General features: G+C 35.2%; 1 protein-coding gene across 2 annotated transcripts in view; it reads right to left on the bottom strand.

Annotated features, from left to right (window-relative positions):
• Positions 1-27,593, bottom strand: part of LOC111044901 (cAMP-regulated phosphoprotein 21) — a 182,091-nt gene that overhangs the window by 69,543 nt on the left and 84,955 nt on the right. For both annotated transcript variants that reach the window (XM_039442476.1, XM_039442475.1), the window contains 4 exons: positions 25,523-25,665; positions 20,084-20,254; positions 1,404-1,488; positions 521-616 (listed from right to left, as the gene is read on the bottom strand). In XM_039442476.1, coding sequence (XP_039298410.1) covers positions 521-616; positions 1,404-1,488; positions 20,084-20,254; positions 25,523-25,665 — 495 coding nt within the window. The remainder of the gene's footprint in view (positions 1-520; positions 617-1,403; positions 1,489-20,083; positions 20,255-25,522; positions 25,666-27,593) is intronic.

Here is a 27,593-nt window from a genome sequence, read left to right as displayed (position 1 = left end):
AAGAAGTATTGTTTCCAGAAGAACCAAGAAAATCAATCACTAGTCAAAATTAATCATTACTGGTAAAGTAATCACTTTTTATTTAACTTTAAATGTTGGGTGCCAAATCACTGGTAGCAAACGACCAGATATCTTTCACCTAACTAACTTAGTGTATTCTTGTATCCTCATTTATTGCAACAGAGCTGAACATCTTATACTAACTAATTAACAAGCTCAGAAAATGTCTGCGATTTCTATAGAGACTATTTTTGTAACATGCAAGTCTATCGATTTTAGCGAGGAAATCGTATGAAATTGACTTAAGCTATTCATGTGTTGTTTGCGGCACTCCAAGTCACTCTATGCAACTTAATATACCACTCTATGCCTCTCGCCTGTGAAACGAATTTCTTAGCCACTAGCGCCCGAGGCTTTAAAAGAGTGTATTCTTCTATCAATAATTATAATATCAATAAAAAAAATAATATCAATAATATTTTGTTTCAAGAATTTATGAAAATTGAAGATGCACACTCACTTCATTTCGATTGAAGATTCGTCTTCGCACTTTCTCATACTCTTCTTCTCTTTCTTCAAAACTTTTACTCCGTCTAGGATCTCCGTTTTCCACAGACTGTGAACAGAGAAAATGAATGTTAATGGAACAGTATTGTAGATCAATAGTGGAATAGAATGTCATACACATTTCAAAAAAATTCATTCAAAAGTTAAACTTGATATGAAAATAATCAAAAGTGATTGTCCTGTTGATTGCGAGGGACAACTTTGTAACAAGCATATTTTCTGAGAATATGTTTCAAGTTCACTTACCTTTACCGTCACTGAGAAGTTATTGTCTCTATCTTTACATTCTCGGTATTGATAAACTAGAGTTTATAGTCTGCGGAAGAGGATTTGAATGAAGTATTTTTCGAGTTTGCAGACAATATTATCGACCAAGGAGATTTGATATCAGCTGCATATTTTGGTAACAAGTATTGAGGCTTATTAAGTTTGAGGTTGGTAATCACAAAATGCTACTGCTACTACTCATAAGTTCAAATATCAAAAGTTTCTATCATTACAATAAACAATCTTTAAGCAACGATGTAACAGCTCACTACACGTTCTCAACACTTCAAAACCATATAAATATAACAGCGAGTCGATTAGACACATGCATAGTAATAAATTGTAACCATGAAAAGGATGTTGAATTCAACAATCTACATGTACATGGGAAATGAATATATTTACTACAGCCACTCGAAAAGAATAAGGGTTCCGTCGAACTATATACAAAAACCAACCTTTAGATGTTGCATAATTGATTCAAATTGGTTATAAATCAATCTATTGAATATGAGTTATACTTGAATAAATCTTAGCTGAATTTTTCAAGTTTGATTTTTAGATCTTACCTTAAAGCTGCCAGTCTCTTCAAAAGATGCAGAATCACGTTTCAAAATTGATTTTCTTGGTTCTTCTGGGAACAATAAGTCCTCCCTGAAAAATAAAAATGTATTCTATGATATTGTCTATAGATAATGAATTGAATCAATAGTGAGTAAATTGATTCACGTTTTTCAGAATTATAGAGGCTATGGAGGGAGAGGATCATCATCATCATCATCATCCTCTCCCTCCATAGCCTCTATAATTCGTACACTTCATAAATCGCAGTAAACTCTTGGTCCCGCCGTCAACTACGAATTATAGGGGTTCTACTGTATCAACAACAAACTGGTAACGATTTTCACGATGTCTAAAATAGGTTTAGTTTTAGTCTTTCAGATGATCGATGATAATAATTATTAATAACGATGACTAATACGTGATAGGGTTTGCGACTGTACTCAATGATTTCTACTAGGACTGACTGAACACTGAGCCTGTTACAAAAAGCCGAGGTGTTCTACTAAAGGTAGCTGAAGAATTGACTATTACTTTAGTAAACTCTGTCATTACTCTGCAGGTGCGTCGTTGAAACTGTGCATACAATCATCAATCATCGTGCTCTCGGCTCTCCCGTTGGATGGGTGGCTGCTTGAGACCAGCTCCACTAACTGACAATTACGAGCTTCAAAATCACTATAACCAGTGGTTCGTTACGCACTATTACAATATTGCAGGTGTGTTATATCTCATCATAAACCTTTATATTACCCAAGCATAAGACTAGGACGTTAGCAAACGGAAGAGACCCTATAATAATAAATTGATACATAATTACCTCTCAATTATTGCTCTAAGGATAGTTTCTAAATGAAAGACTAAGGCCCGGACTTTAGGACACTTATTAAATCTAATGGACCATTAACCGGGCCACAGTTTCAGATAGATTTATTTATAATAAATAAGGGCTTCACATAAACAAATCATATACAAAACATTCACTGAAACCAGAGATGAACGAAATAATCCTTACTCTAGAATATAGTTTCCTTACTCTATGCTGAAAATGAGTCATAATGAATGTTTCTTGTTCAATATGGCTGCCAATGGGTGCAAATACGACATAATAACAACTTCACGATTCATCTCATCTCATCTTCATCTCAAACTTATATTTATGGCGTATGATGTCCACATGAGTTTTTAGCTTGTGCTAACCTGGCCGACTGTGTGTAAGATGTGTTCTGTCTTAGAAGATGCAGCTGATATCTGCTTCTCAGTATCACGTGGTAAGGGAAGAACCAAAATAACAAATAAATGGTGTTTATGTCCGTCACTAAGACATATAAAAACCAACTGATTTACTTTAGTAAGGGTGGATGGAAATATCTTTACACAAGCTTGGGGATGAATTACAAAATTTCTAGATATCGTCTCTACACCGATGAAGGGCATTTATCATGAGAGTGATGTCATCATTTGTAGCGAGGGTGATGGGAAAGATATTTATTTATGTATTCGTACAATCATATGTACGAATAGCATACATGTTAAGCATACAATGCTTAAAAATTATATTAGCTGATTCGGCTCTTCACCCATCCAACAGGAGTGGCAGGTGAATGAATCTTAACATTTCAGTGTCACAGCAGAGCCAGCCACTTTTCATAATTTTTTTTTATATCGATTGTCATTAAAACTAGTCTCAACAGACTAACCATTAATTTTCATTTCACTATGAATCTATGAAAAACTATAAAACTTCAGTTCATCCAACCCAAGTAACTGATCCAAGTAATTCTGAGATTGATTGATTAATTGCCTTTATTAAGGGCGGAGTTACGACTCCAAGTCCTCTCTGCCACACAACCCTTTACATTTCATACAAATTAATAGAATGCTAACAAAATCAAGATAATAAATTAGAAAAATGAACAGAAAATCTAAACAAATAAATTTTTACAAAAAATTAAAAAACTAATACAAAATAAATTTTTACAAAAATTAATTTTGAATAGAGATTCAAAACTATGCCTATGAAAAAAGTCAATGATAATGAAATTTAGAGCTAAAACTCAACTAATATGTATAATAGTTGAATACAAAATAAAATGTGAAATAGATGAATTAAAGACTAAAAATTTTGAGAGCAGTAAAAATGATATAGTCTGCATACACACACGATCACGAATTGATTTTAAACTAGTTCAAAAGGCTTTCTTCTCTTCAGCCTCCTAGTAAGATCTTCATTGTGTAAAAGTTGGCTTGCCTCAGGGTGGATTCTCGTCTCATGTCGCATGAAAAATCTACTCATCTCACTGGACACAAATGGAATGCGCAGATCTCTATGCAAGTCACTGTTTCTGATGCATCAACGAGCGTTGACCATTTATTCCTCAATACTTTATTTTGAAATCTCTATATCATAAATTTTATAGGTACATGCCCAAAGTAGGATCTCATACACCAAAAATGGGTTTAATTTATGGTTGTATATAATGATCTTGTTTGTTACAGATAGGGTGGATTGACGAGGTAATCCAGCACTGATTTCTCTCAGGTTTGAAAAATTATCATTCTGCTATACTGTAAATGTTCTATTTGCAATGAAAGCCTGACCACTAACGACAGGATATGCATGATGAACATTGTGTTCACATACACATGTTCATCATGCACACAACCATGTTCATCATGTACACACACCCATGTTCATCATGCATGTATTGTCATCAGCGAGAGGCTTCTAACATAGAATAAACAACCAATAACAATTAATAAATAAGCCCACTGCAAAATTAAAAATTGTAATGATACAAAAATAATTCAATCTCAAATAGAGTACGGTAGTGAAAAAAATAAACAACAAAAAATATAAATTACAAAAAACTAACCTCAAAAATTTTGATCAAAGCTTTTCGCTGTGATGACACAACAATGTATGACGATTGTTCAACACACTTGTCCTGTCGTTAGTGGCCACTCTAAGAAGGAAGTAACTCTACATAATTTTTGGTAGAAATATGTTGAGTTTTTTTCAAAAATCCTTCATGCCCAACTTTATCGAAGGCCTAAAATCTCTTTACTTTAAATACAGATTATCGTATCTTTCCTCAAGCACCTACTAAATCAAACCAATTCTAAGCTCTTTTAAACATTTATAATAAGAATATTCATAAGTATTGATAAATTTTGTCAATAATTATACATCTAGTAACATACAGATATGTATGTTATTTGAAGAATTTATTTTCTGTATCGCTGGATCTTTTATCTCTCTTGGATAGTTTACTCCTGCTGTCCGATGAGTACGCTCTCTTGTATTAGGCCATCCTGCTTTTAGAATTAAAGTGATAAACATGTCACCTTCTTCTTGACTGTTGTTTGATCCTCAATTGAACATTGAAGTCTATTTCATTATCTAAATGGAATCGAAAACTTCTTCAATCTGTAGTATTATTGACAAGTGTAAGTTTAGATTGCTTTTGAATTAATTTTTCACTAATTGTGAGCACTACAGCAGAATGATCTGGGCTTTAATCGAAATTCTCCTCAATGTGGATGAAATTACTAGGTATTCTCTTCAATATAGAAAAGCCAAGATGATATGGAATTTTATCCGTAAGTAGTATACTATCCGTATAAGTAGGACTCATCGAAGAATGGTAAGTGCATCCTGATTCATTTATAGCATCTCTCAATTCTTTTCCTAACCATGAACCTCAATCTACATGCTTAGCACTAAAATCTCCACATCACATAGTTCTATAACACATATGCTCTAATATTTTCTTGTATTGGATTTTTTTAAGCCAATTCTAAAATATCGAGCATTTTTGAGAAAATACCCAGCTTGATCATTATCTCTTAATATCTCTGAAATAATGTATGATCCATCTATACTATTTGGCCTGCTTCTTTGGGTCTAACCGTATTCGTTTTTGTGACTTGAAACTTAGTAAACAATTCTCTTACTTGCGTTTACTTTAGATTGAGAATGTTGGATTTTATTCTTATTCAGATTATCCCTTCTTTGTAGTACTTCGGCAACTGGAGAACCCCGATTGTTTGCAGGGTAAGCCTCACCAGAATTGTAACATTTGAGCATCTGAGTAGTCCTAGCCTTGGTTCAATCTATAGTTGCAGGGTGGGCTTCACGACAATTGTAGTATTTGAGCATTTGAGTAGTCCTAGCCTTCATAAAATCTATAGTTGCAGGGTGGGCTTCATTACACAATAATAGCATTTGAGTAGTCCTAGCCTTGGTGCAATCAATAATGCAGGGTGGGCTTCACTAAAATATTCTAGCATTCGAGCATTTGAGTAGTCCTAGCCATGGTGCAATCTATAATTGCAGGGTAGGCTTCACCGGAATTGTAGCATACGAGCATCTGAGTAGTCCTAGCCATGGTGTAATCTAAAGTTGCAGGGTGGTCTTCAACACTATTGTAGTATTTAAGCAATTGAGTAGTCCTAGCCCTGATAAAATCTATAGTTGCAGTGTGGGTTCCACCACAATTTGGCACCAATTCCACCACAGTATTTGAGCATTTGTTTATTCGTAACCTTGGTGATATCTATAATGCAGGGTGGGCTTCACCACAATTGTAGTATTTAAGCATTTGAGTAGTCCTAGCCTTGGTGCAATCTATAATTGCAGGGAGGGCTTCACCAGAATTGTAGCATTTGAGTAGCCCTAGCCTTGTTACAATTTATATTTGTAGGGTGGGCTTCTCTAAAATATTCTAGCATTCGAGCATTTAGTAGTCCTAGCCTTGGTGCAATCCATAGTTGCAGGGTGGTCTTCAACACTATTGTAGCATTCGTGCATTTGAGTAGACCTAGCCTTGATTAAATCAGTAGTTGCAAGGTGGGCTTCACCAAAATTGTAGCATTGGAGCATTTGAGTAGTCCTAGCCTTGATGAAATCAATAGTTGCAGTGTGGGCTTCACCACAATTGTAGTATTTGAGCATTTCTGTATTCCTAACCTTGGTGATATCTATAATGAAGGGTGGGCTTCACCACAATTGTAGTCATTTGAGTAGTCCTAGCCTTGATAAAATCTATAGTTGCAAGGTGGGCTTCATTACACAATTATAGTATTCGAGCATTTGAGTAGTCCTAGCCTTGGTGCAATCCATATTTGCAGGGTGGGCTTCACCACAATTGTAGCATTTGAGTAGCCCTAGCCTTGGTACTATCTATATTTGTAGGGTGGGCTTCTCTACAATATTCTAGCATTCGAGTAGTCCTAGCCTTGGTGTTATCTATAGTTGCAGGGTAGTCTTCAACACTATTGTAGTATTTGAGCATTTGAGTAGTCCTAGCCTTGATGCAATCTATAGTTGCAAGGTGGGCTCCCCACAATTGTAGCATTCAGGCATTTGAGTAGTCCTTGCCTTGGTGCAATCTATAGTTGCAAGGTGGGCTTCCCACAATTGTAGCATTCAGGCATTTGAGTAGTCCTTGTCTTGGTGCAATCTATAGTTGCAAGGTGGGCTCCCTACAATTGTAGCATTCAGGCATTTGAGTAGTCCTAGCCTTTATGCAATCTATAGTTGCAAGGTGGGCTCCCCACAATTGTAATATTTGAGCATTTGAGTAGTCCTAGCCTTGATGTAATCTATAGTTGCAAGGTGGGCTCCCTACAATTGTAGCATTCAGGCATTTGAGTAGTCCTAGCCTTGGTGCAATCTATAGTTGCAGGGTGGGCTCCCCACAATTGTAGCATTCAGGCATTTGAGTAGTCCTAGCCTCGGTGCAATCTATAGTTACAAAGTGGGCTCCCTACAATTGTAGCATTCAGGCATTTGAGTAGTCCTAGCCTTGGTGCAATCTATAGTTGCAAGGTGGGCTCCCTACAATTGTAGCATTCAGGCATTTGAGTAGTCCTAGCCTTGATGCAATCTATAGTTGCAGGGTGGGCTTCACCACAATTGTAGTATTTAAGCATTTGAGTCGTCCTAGCCTTGGTTCAATCTATAGTTGCAAGGTGGGCTCCCCACAATTGTAGCATTCAGGCATTTGTTCAGTCCTAGCCTTGATAAAATCTATAGTTGCAAGGTGAGCTCCCCACAATTGTAGCATTCAGGCATTCGAGTAGTCCTAGCCTTGGTTCAATCTACATTCAAATGTTTGCCAGCACATTTGTTAAATATGGCTTTTCCTATGTCGTTTTTCGACAATAATTCATGTATGTCTGTACTGCTGTCATTTCTTACACTGAGATATAATTTGTGTAATTCGGAGAGCTTCAATCTTCACTTGCATGTAGCATATGCACTGTATGTCATGTATTTTTCAATGCCATCTGAATTCTTAAACGTTAGCATGATTAAGGGAAGTCCTTGGCACATGAGCACTCAGCACCTTTGGATGACTTCACAACAATCTATAACCAGCTTTCTTAGTAATTCAATTATTTAAACTACTTGAAATGTCCGTGCATTTCAGCTCACCAAATAGATTAAATACAGCATGAAACAGAAACATCAGCACCCCTAGAGGACTTCACATGCAGCATGAAACTAAAACCTCAGCACCCCTAAAGATGACTACAACAATCTCTACAAACCAGCTAATTCATCACCAAGTTTTCTAAGAAATTTATTTAAACTACATGAACTTTCAGTGCATTTCAGCATCCAAAAAGGTTGAATACAACATTAAACTGGAACTTCAGCACCCCCAGCTGACTTTACAACAATCTCTAACCAGCTAATTAATCACTAAGTATTCTTAGTAATTTATTTTAAACTACGTGAACTATCAGTGTATTTGAGCTCACCAAATATTGAAATTGAAATTTATTCATAACACTGACAATTTACAAACAAAAGTAAATGAACTTAACAAATTAGTACAATAATTTTCAAAAAATAAAAAACTAAAATACATAATAGAATATCATCTTCTAATTCTATTTATATAAATGAAAATAATTAAAAACTAACAAAACCATTAAGTAGCGTCAGAGTTATGATTAAGGTACTTCATAAGCTATTAGCTGAGTTGAAGTTACCTACTCTGAAAATTAAACTATTTGACCTTTGCAAGAGACAGAAGCCTCGAAAAAAAAAATTAACAGAAAATCTTTGTCTATTCACAGAAAATGAATTGAAAGGAGTGAACATTACAGAAGTTATTTATAGAAACCAAAAAGTGTAATACAATCCTAGGAAAATGAATAAAGAAGAATTTGAGGACTTATATATTAATATATGAACTAAAGTCATAATATATTAATGAAAAAAAAATAAAAATTCCGAGACAGAAAAATTGTTAGAACCCTGGGAAGCAATAGTAGAAATTCTCAAAAGAATGTAAAAAAAGAATTCACGTGAAAAAGAACTCCTCAATCTCATCAAAATCAAAATTGAATAAAAAGTGTTTCAATTTCTTCAAAAATGTTATCAGTGAGCCCGTGGATGTAATATGTAGAGGTAACTTATTAAAGGAATTTGGAGCACTGTAATCGTAAAACCGTTTGAAGGCTTCACATGTAGGGTTTGCAAGAACAACCAAATTTCTGTCTCTCAATCTGTTTGAGAAAACTAAGGCATTCCCTGTAATCTGACCACTTCTTAAAAAGAATATTCTCAAGACCCTGAAAATATATAAATGCCTTAAAGGCAATATATCCAAGGCCTGGAAGTAGGGAAATGAATGAGCTCTCCTATGTAATGATGTCATCATTCGAATCAATCTTTTTTGTGCAATAAGTATAGAGTTTAAATTTGTTTTATATGCACCCCCCTAAGCCCAGCTTAGCCCATATTTTACCCCAGGTAAAATTTAAAATAGATTGGATACTGCATGAAATTGAACAGCCAGTTATCTAAGCCATTCATACAGCAGATACAGTAACATCTCTTTACAGTTTCTCGTCTTTTCCCTCGAGTTATCTCTCCCTGGAGGTAACTCAATGTAAGAAATACATGTTGTGTTATGGGGCGCTCGCATGGTCAATTAGATAGGGGTTTATTGTACGGTTTACCTCGATCTTCTCACAATGCGGGCGCCCTATAACACAACATGTATTTGTTTTTCATTGTGAAGAAATTACTCCCATGCTTTTTATTGTGCTGTTCCCCAGGTCCAAACTATATCTTTCTTCAAAACCACACTTAGAGGGGCTTTAAGGTCAACCAGCCCAGGTAAAATTTTCATCAAATAATTTACTATTCCCAGCATTTGAAGTTCCCTCATTAAAGTGGAATGAGCAGGTGCAGTCAGTTTGTAGGTAGGTTTTTGCTGGCGTTCATACTCTGAAGAGGGTTGGCGACGGTATTCTACTGAATATGAAGCTCATGCTGGTGAAAACATTGATTTTCCCTCATTTTTCTTATGCTGATGTGGCATGTTGTGATTTAAGTGTGGATCTGCAAAGCTGCAAACAGCTCAAAACTATTGTCTGAGATTTGTGTATGGCCTAAGACGATATGAAATAGGGAAAGGTCCAGCTTGAACATATTAGTCATTTTTTTATGTAATCAACAAATTCATCTTATTCATCTTCGATTCCAATTCATACTGTATTAATTTTCTTCGATATCTTGTCTATTCATTTGTTTCTTCTTTTTATGATCAAGCTTCAGTCTTGAGGTAGAGTGTTTCAAGAGATTTCCATGTGATAATGTTGACAAATAAGGTTCTAAAAACCAAGCTGCCATCTTATATTTGTTGTAATTTTGTTCACCTAGCACAAATTAGCACTATGATGACCCGGAATGATGCCACTTCTCTGGTTACACCACAACACAGGACAGTGATTTACAATAGATCATTTTTGGTGAAGGCAGTTTGATTGTGGAGTGCATTGCCAGACAATATTAAGTTGTTGGGTGGTGCCGTGGTGGGGCTTGGTTCGCGCCTGCAGTTGTTGGTTGGCTGTTGGGTGGCGGTGGGCTTGTTTGAGTTGGTAGACGGGGCTTGATATTGATAACTTTAAGGCTGTGCAAAGGCTAAAAATAAACTTTCTACTGGTGATATTTTTCAAAGTTTTTCGATTTGTATACTATCAAGATATCAAAATTTTTCTCAGGAAAACATTTTTTTCCGATCATTCCTTTTTGAGATATGAGCGCCTAAAGTTTAAATTTTTGGGACAGAACATTTAAAATTCGGTAAGAGATAAATCCATGAGATTTAGGGAATAGATTCTTCATGGTATTGTTGATCTAGTAAAACAAAAATTTTCTGAAGATAAAATAACTTTTTGTTGAGTTATTTTTGCTCATTTTTGGTAAATTAAATAACTTTCTCAAGAATTGATATCTTCAGAAAATGTTTGTTTTAGGAAAGAATCTATTCTCTAAATTTCATGGATTTATTTCTTACCAAATTTGAAATGTTCTCTCCCAAAAATTTAAACTTTAGGCGCTCATATCTCAAAAAGTAATGATCGGAAAAAAATGTTTTCCTGAGAAAACTTTTTCATTTTGATAGCTTGATAGTATACAAATCGAAAAACTTTGAAAAATATCACCAGTAGAAAGTTTATTTTTAGCCTTTGCACAGCCTTTAAGTTATCAATATCCTCATTGGATGCTTATGAGTGTGAATGTTGAATGTCTGCGTGTGTGCTTGTACTTCAAATTTCTATTTTTTTCGCTTTGCAGTTTTTCTTTCCTTGTCTATAAAACATTTAATTCTGCAAAACGTATTGGATTGCAATTCTGTATCTATTTCAATTCTCAAAAAGATGTATTGATTAAGTTATTACTTATCTATCCTCTTTCTTTTCAAAGCTTTTCTTATTCAAAATCTTCTTATTTGCTATCTGTTTTTTCCCCACTTTCCTTTATTCTCTTTCCCACGTATTGAATATTATTAGGTGTACACAGGTTTTTCCCTCAAATCCATATTCACAATACATGAAATCAACAAATTCATCTTTGATTCCAATTCTTACTGTATTAATTCTTCAGTGGCTTTTCTATTCATTTGTTTTAATTTATTTTTCACTTTCTCTTTCAGCATTGAAGTTTATTGAAAAGAAACTTATTTTTTAAGACTTTTATTATTCAATATTGAAGTCTCATATTCATTACATTTTATTGTCATTTCTTGCTTTTATTTTGTTTATTATCTCTGCATATTTTGTATTCTATTTTTTGCTAACGACGTGGTTAAGTGGTAGAGTGGACATTACTGTCTAAGCTTCGCCACGTCAACAAATAAAAAAGTCATTCTATTCTATTTGTCGCAATTTATTGTGACACAGTAGTAGGAACTGGTAATTTCTTTATAGCATCTGTTTTATCTTTGTCTGGTCTAATAGTCCCATTTTTATTTCATGGCCAAGAAAGTTGACACTAGTAGTTCCTAGTCAAGTAATTTAGAAGTTGAAATAGCCCTTCTACTAAGTAGTGGAATATGGTGGTCAGATAAAACATACAAATATTCCATTATTGACTTTTATTTTTTTATTTCGGCAGTGGCAACCCCTTCAACCTGCAAAACAGTTATGTTTGCTCCATGAAGAGGCAAGGTGCAAGGTTTCACCTTTAGTCCTAAAGATTTGCATAGGAATGATCCAATGACTGATACATCTGCTCCTGTATCCAGCTTGAATTACCTGATGTTTGCCAATTATAGCAGAGAGCCTCCATGGGTCCTGGGATTGAAGTTGATCTATCGTCAGCTCTTCTAAGTAGGATTCTGCAGGTTTTTGGTTATCAGTCTCTACTTCCCTAACATTTGGTCTTGGTCCTTGCTTACATACACAACCAAAATGACCAACTACATTGCATTTAAAACAATGACTCGCTGAGGCTGGAAACTTACCATTCTGATCATGTGAAAATCCACATTTGTAACATTTCCACTTCATAGTATTTGTAAATCTTAGGAGACTGACTGACTAGTTGGTTTGGCATTCTGACTGTTTGCTACTACATTGATATCCTGGTTGACATACATGGTCATACAGGCTCCCGAAAATTGAAAGCCATAATGATATAAATGGTCCCGCAAAACTGCCTGCTGTTTCCTGATACTTTCCGCCTGCCTAACCCTGCTAATTGCTCTTTCCAATGTCAGAGAATCATCCAACTGTAATCTTCCTGACACCTTGTTTCTCACAGCCCCAATAACAATAATGTCTAATTAATTCCTCTCGCAAGTTTCCAAAATTTCATCCTTCAGCCAATTAATGTAAACCATTCACAAATGAGTCCACTAGTTCTCCCGACTGTCTTCGTTTAAAAAATTTTGCTCTTTCATACACTACGTTATTTTTAAATCCAAAATATGCTTCGAATTTCCCTTCAACTATCTCGTAACAACCTGCTTCCTCCTCCATCAGTCTAAAATATTTCAATAAATCTTCACCTTCTTCACCAAGAGTATATTTAAGTAAATGTACCTGGCATCGTTCAGACTTACTTGACAAGTTTGAAGCACTTGTGAATCGTTCAAACCGTGTGATCCATGTGGACCATCCTTGAGGCTCCCGAAAATTGAAAGCCTCTGCAGTGGCAACTTGAAACTGAGCTACCGACCCTTCAAACTCTTCTTGCTCTCTTTTCTCAACTTCTACATTTCTTAATTGGTTTCTATTTTTTGGTCCCATTTTTCTAACACTTCTGACACCATGAAGAAATGCTTCAATACTTGAGAGCCATAAACTCAAAACTAAACTTTATTTGTCTTGGATACAAAAACGTATTTAACATGTGTCAAACTAAATCAAGTGACAGCTGACAGCTGTCACTACACATTGAGATACCTCCATCTCGACCTTGACCGTGACCTCTCCCTCTACCTCTACCTCTTCACTATGCGTTTAGCCAAAACATAGTGTTGTAACGAAGGTAGAAGGTAGATGAGAGTGTTGAATAGTGATACATTTATTTAAGTGTGTCAGAACATAGTGAAGTGAAGAAGGTAGGGTGGACCCTCTGAGTCCGCCAAATATTTGGGTGTTTCAATGGATATGTGCCTTTCATGGTTAAAACATGCTGTAGCTCTATTGAAGAGACTCAATACAGGAGCCTATTCTATTTCAAGGATTAGAAGGGTATGCAGCTTAGCTGGGTTAGCTTGAGATACAGTTTTTGCTGCATATCATAGCTACTTTGAGTCCTTGCTCCATTCTCTCTGTCACTTGTTTGGAGCTCAAAACCTCAGGTCTGGCAGGCCAGCAGGATTCCCATGAAAGACACATTTTTTGTCAACTAGAATATAGTACAGTCAAATGGACATTTTCCAGGAAACAACCCCAAAAGTTTCATATATATTTGAGGCGCTGAATTCGCTGATATGCCAGAGGGTGGCTTCACCCCTAAAAACCACCAAAACCCCCTATTTTTCTCAATTTTTCCATTTTATTTCGAGAACCTCGGGTTTTTCGAGAAAAAGCATTCTCTATAAAATATAATACAATAGGATTTCCAATAACTTGAGTGGTCGAGCAGGATTCTACGATTTCTGATTTGGAGCTACAGATTTTGAATAATTCTGGAAACTCACTATTTTAACTCTATACAATTTATACAACTGGGAGTATTATGAAGTTAAGATGGAAAATCACATATCATGTAAAAGTACAAATAATTCTGAAGAAGTTTCAGACATTTTTACATATAGTTTAGGGAAAAGAATAATACTAGCAAAGATAGAAAACCTTGCATTAGGCCTACTTTATTCAAAGAAGCTATACTATATTGCTGTATCTGTATCCTTTTCTGACGATTTCTCTATCTTCTTAAACATTGATGATTTTCTAGGCTATGTTTTCTTCTTTACACATTGTTCTTCCATTGTTATCGTACTTACTGCCACATTGATCAACTCTATTCTCTTGTTTAGTATCACAACGTTAGCTTTGAAATACTTTCGCAACATTTTTAATCTTTGGTTAAATTCATCAGTTAGTTTTAACTGGAGATTATTAAACGAAACTTTAAAGTGATAATGGTGGAACATCATATAATGATACAGAGGAGCGTCATTTATGTCAATGGATCTGAAGAAATTTTCACTTCAAAAGGTGAAGAGTCGATCCACGCAGTATAATCCTCAAGGTAATATGGGTCCACCAGGTGGAGGGCTTTAATGGATAGCAGTTAGTGTGGCATTGAAAAGTCGCGGACTGAGCTCACTCTGTTCAGTGGAATCTAGTATTGCCGGATCCACTCTAAATCAATATTGTGTACAGCAACAATCAGTACTCCCTATGAACGAATGTTCCCCCATGTAGGAAGTTTGACAAATGGAAAGTCCTTATGATTGTGTTTGACTTCCAACGAGACCGGTTTGACTTGAGAAATTTGGGAGATCATCGATACAGGAACCACTGGTGGAGACAGTGGAGCTTATAGAAGACAATCCAGAATACGTTGACGTGCGGCAGTCTCAGTGAGTCAGCATTCTCACTGCGTGATATGATAATCATATGTCATAAATCAGTTGTTTGAATTATTCTAAATCATCAGAAAGTTTGTTATTTTATCTCAGTTTATTTTAGTCAATAAAAGCCATTATTCCAGCTCTTCAATGGTCTCTATTTATTACAATTTTATTGACTAAAAAAAGTACCGGTAATCAAAATGCCAAAGAGGAAAACCCGGGATCGAAAAAATGTTGAATCTCCATCACGGAATCAGGATAAGCCTACCGAATTATCTCGAAATGAACCCGTTTATACATCTTTCAAGTCGGAATCAATTGGGAAAATTCTCAAATCAAAATGTCTAAGTGTGGATCCAGATTCTCCTAGTGCACCAATGGAATGGAGACACTGGAAAAGAATGCTGGATGCCTACTTGAAAGGAAACTATTACACTGAAGATACGAAATTGGATATCTTAGTTACCTTGCTGTCAGCTGAAAATTACAAATTGATAATAGATTGTACTACATTCGAGGAAAGTATCTCCATCCTTGAAGGCATATTTATCAAGAAGAAAAGCGAAATCTTTACAAGGTACCTTCTCTCTATAAGAAAACAAAAACAAGGTGAGTCCATCGATAATTTTTTCCTAAAACTGAAAGAACTCAGCCTAGAATGTAATTTTACAGCGATCTCTGCTACAGAGAATCGAGAGGAGCACATAAAAGAAGCATTGATTGCAGGTTTATATTCATCCGAAATCCGCCAACGAATTTTAGAAAGCCCAGATATGTCTTTGCATGAAACTCTTAATCGTGCAAGAGCTTTTGAGTCTGCAAAAGATCAATCACAATGCTACAATAAATCTAATCCTCCATTTGAGCTCAATGCTTGCAAAGATACAGAAAATGCATCAAATCTAATTCCTAATCAAAAAGACACTTCAGACTCCTCATTATCAGCTGTTAGTATTAGTGGACAAGCATGCTTTTTTGTGGCAACAAAAAACATTCTCGACTATTTTGCCCAGCTAAAAACGAACTCTGCAAGAAGTGTGGTAAGAAGGGACACTTTGCTCGGGTATGTAACTCAAAATCTTCCGTATTAGAGAAAAAAAGAGAGTTTAGTAGTTCGATATTACTAACACCTTCAGTGCAAGCCGAAAAATGTCTTTCAAAGGTTATTATTCCTATTACCATAAACGGAACTGAAAGTCAAGCACTGATCGAAACTGGAGCAACTGGCAACTTTATTGACGATACCTATGCAAAAAAACTGAATTTAGAAGTTATACCAGAGATAGGAAAAGTAACTTTAGGCTCAAAACGCTTCACACCACAAATCCGAGGCAAAGTTAACGTGAATTTAACAGTTCAGGGAAAAAGTTATACAAACACAACCTTAATGCTTATGCAAGACCTCTGTGAAAATATTATTCTTGGGCACGAATTTATGAACAATTTCTCCAGTATAGAAATACCATTTGGAGGTAATAAGCCACCTCTTACTATTTGCGGAATAACTCAAGCAAAAATTCCTCCTTGCTCCCTTTTTCAACATCTAAAACCCAATTGTCAACCAATTACAACCAAATCTCGCAAATTATCAAAAGATGATGAAGATTTTATTTCCAATGAAATTCAACAATTACTGGAAGTTGGCATCATAGAAGAAAGCCACACACCTTGGCGTGCCCAAGCATTTGTTGTTAAACCCGATAACCGAAAAAAAGGATGGTTATAGATTTTTCTAGAACTAAAAACAAATTCACTAAATTGGACGCCTATCCAATTCCAAATATGGAAGATTTAGTTCGCAAAGTAGCTCAGTATTCCTGGTATAGTACTGTAGATCTGAAATCCGCATATCACCAAGTACCAATCTTATTTGAAGAAAGGCAATACACAGGATTTGAAGCATGTGGGAAACTTTATCAGTTCTGTCGTATTTCTTTTGGTGTCACTAATGGTGTTTCAGTTTTTCAAAGAGTAATTGATTCACTCATACAAAAAAAGAAATTATTTGATACCTATGCTTATTTAGATGACGTCATAATTTGTGGAAATTCAAAAGAAGAACATGACACTAATCTTGAACGGTTTCTTGCAGCAGCTTCAAATAACTCACTTACTATAAACAAGGAGAAGAGTAAATTCTGTCAAAAGGAGATACGTTTCCTAGGATTTTTAGTTGGAAACAAATCATTACGTCCAGATCCCGAACGCCTTGAGCCTCTACTTAATATGCCCCCACCTCCCAATCCCAAAACTCTTCAGAGAACTGTGGGCCTCTTCGCACATTACTCTCGATGGATACAAAATGTTTCAAGTAAAATTGATGCACTGGCACATGCCTTGTACGCTCTTCCCTCTTCAAGGAAACAGCCCCCCTTGCAGCTTTTGAAGATCTTAATGCAGAGGTAGCTGCAGCTGTGCAACATGTGGAAGGATGAAGGAGGGAGGCATTCTCACTGTAGACACTGATGCAGACTCACATGCAGAAGCATAGCAGCAACACTATCTTACAATCAACGTCCCAATGCATACTGTTGCACACCAATGCTAAACCAAAGTGAAAAACGACACTCATCAGTTGAAAAAGAGGCATATGCCATTGTAGAATCTATTAGGAAGTGGCGTCATTACTTATCTGGTCGTTTCTTTCAACTTATTACTGATCAAAAATCTGTTTCATTCATGTTCAATAGCGCGACAAGAGGCAAGGTGAAGAACGAAAAAATCATGAGGTGGCGTCGCCATGAGCTATCTCAATACACCTATGAGATCATTTACCGACCTGGAAAAGAACATAACTGCTGACGCTCTTTCTCGAGCATGTGTGATAAAGGGATGTATCACATCAAAACAAGACTTGATAAAATATCATCAAGACCTCTGCCACCCCGGCATCACAAGATTTTTTCACTGGACTAAAGCTCATAACCTTCCATACTCGGTAGATGACATCAGAGAAGTCTGCATGGAATGCAAGATCTGCTCAGAGCTGAAGCCAAGATTCAACAGTTTCAAAGGAAAATTGATAAAAGCAACTCGGCCTTTTGAAAGGATCAACATTGACTTCAAAGGACCTCTGCCATCATCAACTAGAAACAAGTACATCCTCACTATTGTGGATGAATATTCGAGATTTCCCTTTGCCTATCCTTGTCGAGACATGTCATCAGAAACAGTAATTCAAAATCTCAATGACTTATTCACCACATACGGCTATCCTTCATACATACACACTGATAGAGGGACCAGTTTTCTATCAAAAGATGTCAAAGATTACTTAATGTCCAAGGGTGTAGCTACCAGTTCCACAACACCTTACAACCCTCAAGGTAATGGACAGGTGGAACGCTACAATGGAATAATTTGGAAGACAATTCGTTTAGCCGTACGGTCCAGGAATATGGATGCTTCTCACTGGGAAAAGGTACTCTTAGAATCACTAAGCAGCATTCGCTCGCTTCTCTGCACGACCATCAATTGCACAACTCACGAGTGAATGTTCATTCATCCTCGTAATCCCACATCTATGACAAACTTGCCATCCTGGCTGATCAACGCCAAGGAGGCATGGATGAAGACCTTTGTAAGACGCAGTAAGCATGATCCTGAAGTTGAAAAGGTAGAAATTATTCATTTGAACCCTCATGTCGCTCAAGTAAGACTTTCTGATGGAAGAGAAGTTTCTGTCAACATTCGTAGATTGGCCCCGGTAGGTTCCACTACTGGGAGGGAAGAATGATATGATATTCATATGTCATAAATCATTTGTTTGAATTATTCTAAATCATCAGAAAGTTTGTTATTTTATCTCAGTTTATTTTAGTCAATGAAAGCCATTATTCTAGCTCTTCAATGGTCTCTATTTATTACACTACGTCACCTTGCTTAATATCCCAAAGCAAATGAGAAAAGCAGTGAGGGTGGGTGATGCAGGTTATCAGCTGCCTGACAACAAGATAACCTGGCAACAAGTTTTCATAGTTGCCAAGTTACCAATCTCAAGAAAATCTAGTTGCTTAGAATCTTGAATCGATGTGCCGACTTCATTTCACACTCTACCTTCGCCGCTACAATATTTATTACTTTGTTTTATAATTACTACTGCTCATTACGCTCATTACTGCTCATTAAGTTCGATGGAGATCTTATGGAATATTAGGTGTGCAATGTCCAGAATGGATGAAAATTAGGCCATTCAGCAGTTGTATTTAATGATAAATATATCTACACTCAAGCTTGAAAAAGTACAGTAGTTGTCAAGTTCAAAGCCAAATTTCTAACAGTTTGGACGCTCATAAAACGTTCAAGAGCGTCAAACAAAGGGACAAATTATATTGGAAATTTCTTCCTCTTTCCAGCCATATTCTTAGAATTAGACTTTGACTGACAGTTTTCTAGGTATTGGTGTTTTTCAAAAATATCGAAAAATCTATATACCTCCAAAACTAAGGTCGACGTTTGCAACAATTTTTTGTTGCAAACTTCATGTAGAATCTATGGTCTCCAGATGTTACACCTTTTTTAGAATAGAATGACTGCCTTTCATGGGACACCCAGTATATGTAATTGAAATATTAGTTTTGACACAATGGTTATTAAAGTAGTTATTGACCGAACGCAGTGAGGTCTATGTTCTAACTCGTATTTTCTTTTGTCTGTATGAATGTATGTATGTAACGCGATTACGGCCAAAAGCGTTGATAGAATTTGATGAGATTTGGCAAGAATATTCCTTTTTCAACTGCGCGTCGATGTATAATCAAGGTTTTTTTTGAAATTTTGCATTTTAAGGATAATATGAAAAGAAAAGGAATTCCTCCATACTCTGATATCACTACATATATCATCTACTCTGAGGATAGGATTAATCAGACTATAGAATTATTCATAATCAATCAGCTGACAAGTGGATTACACAGATGTCTGGAGAAGCCGTGTCTATTTCAATAAGGTCTATAGTTTCAATCAAAGACCTTAAAGACGTATGCATCTTTAAGGTCTTTGGTTTTAATATTTTTTTTGCAATCATGGTATTGTTAGCCCGTCAGTATCAATATTCTCACATTTGAAAAATCTAATTTGATAGGTGATTAAAAATAAAACTAAATAATGCTAGAAATTATAATATTATTGATTGTAAAAAATTAATTTTCATCAAATGGAAAGATTATCACGGAACTGGATGAATTATATCATATGGAATACAAATTCAAACGCGAAGTGAGTTTGTTAACATTTCAAATGTGACACTCAGTGAATCGGTGAAATGTCAATCGGTAACATCAGATACTTATGAATGAGGTCTACCGTTCACAGAACTACTAGTTACTGTTGAATATCAGTAGGTAACTTACCGTAAATGCTGTTTGAATCGAGAATCAGGTATTCGTGTCGCTTTCGTTGTGTTGACTATAACTGAATGTCCTGCCGGGTCGAGGTTATGCTCCATGCCAAAATAAGCGGCAGCTCGATGAACCAGCATTCTCTGGTAAGAAGACATCGGTGGAAACTTGTGCACAGTTCTCCTGTAAATTCAAAAAAAGTTGATTGCATTAATACAGCCCCCGATTGAAAGTATATTAAACAGTAAATAGCATATTCATAGCATTCAATGACAAGCAGTAATTTCACAATTATTAAATTAGATCTATTAAATTAAAATTATTAAATTATAAATATGAATAATTACCACAATATCAACTTCTCAACTACACAAAAAGTGAAAATGAAGCTAGTCCAAAAGGAAAACCAGTTCTTAATAGTGCAATAAGAATATTGTGAAAAATATAATTATAATTATTACTATATTCATCATAAACATTGGTTCAAAATATTTTACTTTCATTAAAACAGACGAATTATGTATGATTCATAGCATTTTTCAGAAACTTTTTACAAAAATAATGACCTAGCCGACCCTGCAGCGCAAATCTTCAAGTTCCAATTGAATTTTGGCAATAACGTTGTCTGAAAATTTTCCTGATCATGCAAAAAAAGCATAATTTCTTTTTTTGGACTAAAACATGCATGTTTATCATGCACATAATCATCATAAGCGAGAGTCTTCTAACATAAAATGAACAATCAATAACAATAAATAAACCACTGGAGGATTACAAAGTATAATGATAGAAAAATAATTCAACCTCAAATGTAGTAGAGTAGAAAAAAATCTGAGATAAAAACTAGAGCAAAAGCCTTTGCTCTAAGCGTTTCGCCGTGATCACAGCTGTGAAGACTATGTATGACTATGTATGACAATGTATGTTCTACCGTTAGTGGCCTGCCTAAGGTGGGCCGTCCACTGGATCCAACTAACATCGGCCGAAAACTATCGAACTTGTCCGAACGATCCCCCGACAAAGAAAGCTATAGATGCTCGTCCATTGCAACAGGTTCATATGTCCGTGCACGACCGTCTCCAGCCGATCAAGTTTTTGATCCGATTTGAATGGGATTTTCCGGCTCTATCCGGCCGTAGTCGAGCTGAGACAACATCATTCTAACCTCACAATTTTTTCACAGTCTTGTCCGTTTTTGTATTTTGAACTTGTTCTGTTTTATAAAGTTTCAACTATGGACAATGAAAAGTTTATAAGTTTGGTTCAAGAGCATGTTTCATTGTGGGATATGCAAGACAAAATATATCATCGTCGTGATGTTCAAAGGAATCTGTAGACAAAGATTACATAACAAATAGGATCTGGATGTAAGATTATTGTAATGAATAACTAATTTAGTGGATATTTGTTTATTCAGTTTTCAAAATCTCAATAATATATAATCATTGTTTATGAAAAGTTTTGGTGGCTGTGATAGTAGTTAATTCAATATTTATTCAATATTCATTAGTTCAGCCAACTACTGAACTAGACTGACGTAAACGGTTCCAATGGAATTAACGGCCGGCAGATTCGTCCGTTCCAACGGCCGAACGGATCGGTTGAATACGGTTTCAGTGGACGGTTACCCTAAGTCATACATCTCATTCAATAAATTTGCTGGTCAAACCGTAATATTTACAGTATTTGAATATTTTCAAACTTGCTTGTCACGTACTTGAAAATATATATTGCTGAAAAGAATCATTATTGATCGATGTTTTATTCAATTCAATTAGTAAGAAATATATAAATTTGTTATTAATCGCTCCATCAAGCGCAAAATGTATATAATGTAAAACCTGGAATAAGTCAATTTTATCTAACTATTTGAAAAATTTCAGCTTTTTGTTTAAATTCAAAAATAGTGTAGTTTATTAAAATAGTTATTTGTGCAACTAGTGCGCAAAGAGACTGTTTGCTGCACCGAAAGAAACGCTTACGCCCGAGCCGTAGGCGAGGGCGGAATGGTTTCTTGAGTGCAGCAGAGGAACTTTGCGCACGTATTTCACATTAAATTTTTCCTACAGTTACCATTGAATATGAAAAGTGGGTAATTATGGGTAAATCCATCAAATGTTTTTCTGTGTAATTTTATTATTAATAAAAACCTTAATTTATTGTAAAATTGAATAATGTAGTAGTGCATGAATGAAGGGGCGGCTGTCACTCATATCGCTGTCCTCGTTGTCCTTAATATTATTATAACGTGCACAACAGGCACTGTTACCAACTTCATTTTGATTTTGCTGCACTGGTGCTCCATATAACCTACTAACTATTTTGCGTTGCCATGTTGCAAATCTGGAGAGCAGAAAAAAATTTTCCGGCACTAGAGCGGAAAAGTGATTCTTTGCGTTCTGTAATCAGTGCAGGAATGACCACTTTTCAAGGTAACTGTAGGAAAAAATATTTTTTTCTTAACTAGAATGGGTCATCATCTTAAAAGACTCTTGCTGATGCATATCAACCTTCAATATAAATTGCCCTGAATCATTTCTCAAGTATTGGATTCAAACTAATGTTTTGAGGATAAATCTTCAATAATACAGTGCATCGCGCACATCAAAATAAATATGTCTGTAAAAAGTGTAGTTTTTATATTATTCGGTGTGTGGCTATCGCAAGATAGCATCACTATTTATGTGTAAAAACATATGGAAAGTTATTTAGTATGTAGGTTACAACAAGTCTGCAGTATTGTTTTGTTTACAATACTGTAAGCATGTCGTTTTGCCAAGAGCAACGAGTGTTCCTCCATGAACAGTATTTTAACAGTATTCAACGATTCCTGATCTTTTCCTGTGGATCTCAAAGGTTCAATATATAGGCTTTATACTCTTGATAGACTTATAATGAACATTTCAACTGAGATTGGCAATATTAGTTTAGGGATACTCCAAAAACCGTCAACAAGTGTGGCGATTCAAAATTTTCCTGTTTTAATGAAATGCATTTTGAGCGTATGTTAGTTAGCCTTGTTCTTACGTAAAGATTTGTTTTACCACACTTGTTAGGTAACACTTTTGTTCTTGAAGTACCCCAGAGCTAATATTTCTAATCGTCGTTATTATGTTCATTTTTAGTTTATGAAGAATATAAGTCCTATTCATTAAACCCTTCGAGATAACCCCACATAAATGTTTTTTTTATACAAAAATAGTGATGCTATCTTAATGAAGCCACACTCCTAATTCAAAAACCCCACTTTCTGATGACACGTTATTTTGATGTGCGCGACATAATGAACGTACTGTATATTAATATCAAAATCATATATTTTTGGACAAGCGTGGCGAGTTCTTAGTTTATATTGTTCATTATATTGTTGGTGAGTTCAACGATAGATATAAAACGCTTTGATCGTTCAAAAGTTTTCAGAAATTATTGTTCCACAAACTGATTGAAAACATAATTATTTTTACCGCACTTTACGTGTAGAAGTTAAGGTGATGTTGTGGTAGAGAATTCTATTTGTTACTTAAAGTAACCTGACGTTATTCAACTGTAGATTGTAAAGTGTACTGTGTTGAATAAAAATGTTATCTTATAGTATATTCCAACACATTTCAGGGAATAATGTTAAAACGATGGGTACAGTTCAGCATCTGGTGTACGAATTATCGATATTAAAAATATAGAATGTAGCACCATTATACGATAATAATAGTTATTATTATAAATAACATTATAAATCTCTGTACCCTTTTAAATTATTTTGACAGAATAATTTACTGAGATTTATATTTTTATTTATATTAATTAGCCCTAAAGAAAAAAGTTATTATTATTATTATTATATCAATAATTATTATTATTATCATCATCAAAATATTGACATTTGAAAGCAGAAACCCAACCTCCCTAGCCTGCCCTTTTACCTTAAAACATTATGAAACATAACATTTTAGGTTATTAACAATATCGATAATACGTACATCAGATACGGAATTTAAGAATAGTTTACTCACTCAATGATTATAAATATGCCGGGTTAACTTTTAAGCCTGGTTTTCACTAGTAGAGTTGATGGTCGAGTAACTGGCATACTAAATGTACCGAGCTAACTCTACTCTACTTATTTGGTCGAGTAACTGTTTTCACTACAATTGAGAATAGTAGGTAAAGTGTATTGTCTAGTGAACAGAACTAACCTTAAAATGCCAATTTTAGACTCTACTCTACTAAATCGAGACTGCTTCCATTAGCATAGTAGAGTTGAGTAGAGTGAGAAGTGGTGGTGGGGGATGGCAAATGGTAGAGTATATAGGAAATTTGGTTTGTGGATTTCCTATGATAAAATAGGATAAATAAAACTGGATGATGATTAGATGATTTAATGTAGAGATGACAAAATTGAACTGAAATATTGAATAAACTGATACAATTAATAAACAAACTAATGCAAGTTGAAAACAGGTTGTTAATCACAGGTGGCAAATATCAGATGATTCGCCACATTAACCCCCCCCCCCCGGGCAGACGATTTGGCCATCCGAAATTTTTTTCTCTCTTTTTCTCCTGGAACAGGATGGGAAGGCTGAGGTGAGTCGTCTTGAAGGATGTATGCTGGCTTCACCCGGTCAATGGAAACCTTAGCGGTTTTACCATTAATCCTTAATGTGAAGGTTTTATCGTCTCTGTCCACCACCTCATGGGGACCAGTGTAAGGTGGCTGAAGTGCCCTTAAGATTGGTCCTTCTTGCAAAAAAACGTGGCTACATGTGGACAGTTCTTTAAACACAAAGACGCCTGGTTGACCATGTCTTGTTGCTGGAATGGGGCGTAAATGCGACATGAATTCTCTCAAGCTTGAAATAAAGCTGTCGGAGATGTCAAGATTGTCTTGTGATTTTGAAGAAAGCAGCTCAAAGGGCAAACGAAGAGTCTCTTCATAGACTAATTCGGATGTAGTAGCCTTGATATCTTCCTATCGAATACCAAGAAGTACTAGAGGCCCAATCATCCTTAGCATGAGCCATAATTGCTGCCTTTAGATGACGATGGAATCGTCCAATCATACCGTTTGATGCTGGATGCCAACTTGTACTTCTGAGTCGAATCCCAAATAGCTTGGCAAATGTGTTGAAGAGGTTGGAAGTGAATTGTGTCCTGCGACCTGTAGTCACAGTTTCTGGGAAGCCAAAACGAGATATCCCACGGTGCTATCCCACTCTACTCTACTAAAAACTAGTACTCCACCATGACTCTACTCTACCATGAACGTTTTCATTGGGAGATTTCACATTACTCGCCCAGGGAACTCTACCACTAGCTCTACTAATGGAAACCCGGTTTGAGCGATAAAATAAAACGAATATAGTAGATATCCTTTTTATATCATGAAATACTTTTTAATTTTTTTAAAACAACACAAAAACTTCTTAAAATTATTGAAAACTATTTACTTACTTAGTATCTTTGGCAAGGGTGACAAGTTCATGTTCTATCTTCAATAAGAGGATTCTATCCTTTTGATTGCGATTCAATGTTTCGGCTATGAACTGCTCCAGGTCAACCCCGGGTACTGTCAGTATATTGCTCCGTACTGCTACCTGCCATCAAAACGTTCAACACATGAGATCATCACATAAAAATTCTCAAAATCTTACATAAAAAACAGTTCATTGAAGGATTTTCAAAACAATATTCAGAAATGCTGAACATTCTAAATCTATTTTCCACTGGACATACTCAAAATGTTCAACACATGAGATCATCACATAAAAATTCTAAAACCAACACATGAGATCATCACATAAAAATTCTAAAACCTTACATAAAAACTGTTCGTTGAAGGATTTTAAAAACAATATTCAGAAATGCTAAACATTCTAAATTCATTTTCCAGTGGATATAATCACCTTTCATTCAATAAATTGTTTGAATACAAAAACCGTTTATTGAAGGCTTTGGGAAACAATATTCAGAAATGCTAAGTATTCCAAAATTCATTTTCAACTGAACACAATAGACTAACCATTCATTGAATAATTGTTTGAAAACAACATTCTTGAATGCAAAACGTTGTCGGATTATTTTGCTTCCCAAAATAAATAACAGCTCATTGGATGAAGGGTTTAAAACAACGTTCTTGAATGAAAGTCATAAACATTCTAATATATCCTAGAGTGACATGGAAGTGAAGTTACCATCAAGTGCTCTAAAAGCCGAGACAAACCAAGGGGTACTTGGTACAATTATTATTTTACTTGAACAGAGTAATTTTTCTACTCAAAATTTTAAAACTACTGTAAATCTTCAGATAGTTGATCAACATTCTAATTTTTTTCTGATCCTGATCAAGTGGCAAAGTGTGTTTCCCTAGTTACTGAACTATAGTTTTAACTTGTTGTTAATGAATACAAATTCTATTAAATTTGATGGGCATCTTAAAAAAATATAAAGGAAAACAACTGTCTGCTGTTTAACAAAGATATCCTCTTTGGCCCATGCGAGAATCTGGCGAAGAGATGAAAAGAGAAGAGAAGAAAAATGAAGAAAGAGAAACGAATAAGAGAGATGGAGAGGAAAGATAATAATATAATGTGTGATATTTTCAACTTGTATTCACAACTATACTGATCGGCATCTATAATACATCTGAACTACGTCTACAGAAATTGTGCAATAAAATGAGTGGTCTCTTTGGTTTAGATTACCACAATTTAATGTGAGATGTTATATGATTCGTATACTTGTCAATAAATAAATTAAATTATACTGTCGAACAGCCTTTACAGCAAAGACAACGTCAATATAAGATAAGAATAAGTTCAAGTCACACACTTCTACAGTAATACATAACCCAATGCTCATGTAGTGATGGTAAATATTAACAAATAGAGTAACAACAACAACAACAACAATAAATACATTCAAGTTGGACATTTCTACTATAATATCATAGTATAATCAGACAAATCAACACTTATAGATATATTAACTAACATATATTTACTAGGCACTCATCAAATTCAGTCAATTTATAAAACGGATTTAATACTAGCCAACAATATATATTTTGTTTAAATATCCTTTGTGACACATAATGTAGATGGGAAGGCAGTTTGTTGAACAGTTTTTGTCCTGTAATCTCAAACGAAAACTATTAAGAGGTTTTGTCAGTCTTTGGTGCTGTATATCAATGCGATTTCTGAATTGTTAATTGAATGAACATCACTTCTTAACTGCAGACAGGATAGGTTCTTATGAGTATAAATTAGGACATAATATACATACAAGTTTATCACAGTTGGAATTATTTGATTAATGAACTGATTTGTCTGCAATGAATAATGGTCTGAATAATGATCAAGATTCGATAAGTTAGTTATAATTCTTGAAGATTTTTTTTGTTAAGTGGAACATCATTGATCTGAGAGGCATTACCCCAAAAGGATGAGGCCATAAGACATTATACTATGAAAGAAAGAAAAATTGGCCGTTCTTAAATATTTCACAGGATAGACTTCTGAGCAAA

Source organism: Nilaparvata lugens, chromosome X (genome assembly GCF_014356525.2).
Source record: "Nilaparvata lugens isolate BPH chromosome X, ASM1435652v1, whole genome shotgun sequence".
NCBI lineage: Eukaryota > Metazoa > Arthropoda > Insecta > Hemiptera > Delphacidae > Nilaparvata > Nilaparvata lugens.
This window is presented reverse-complemented; position numbering and strand designations above follow the sequence as displayed.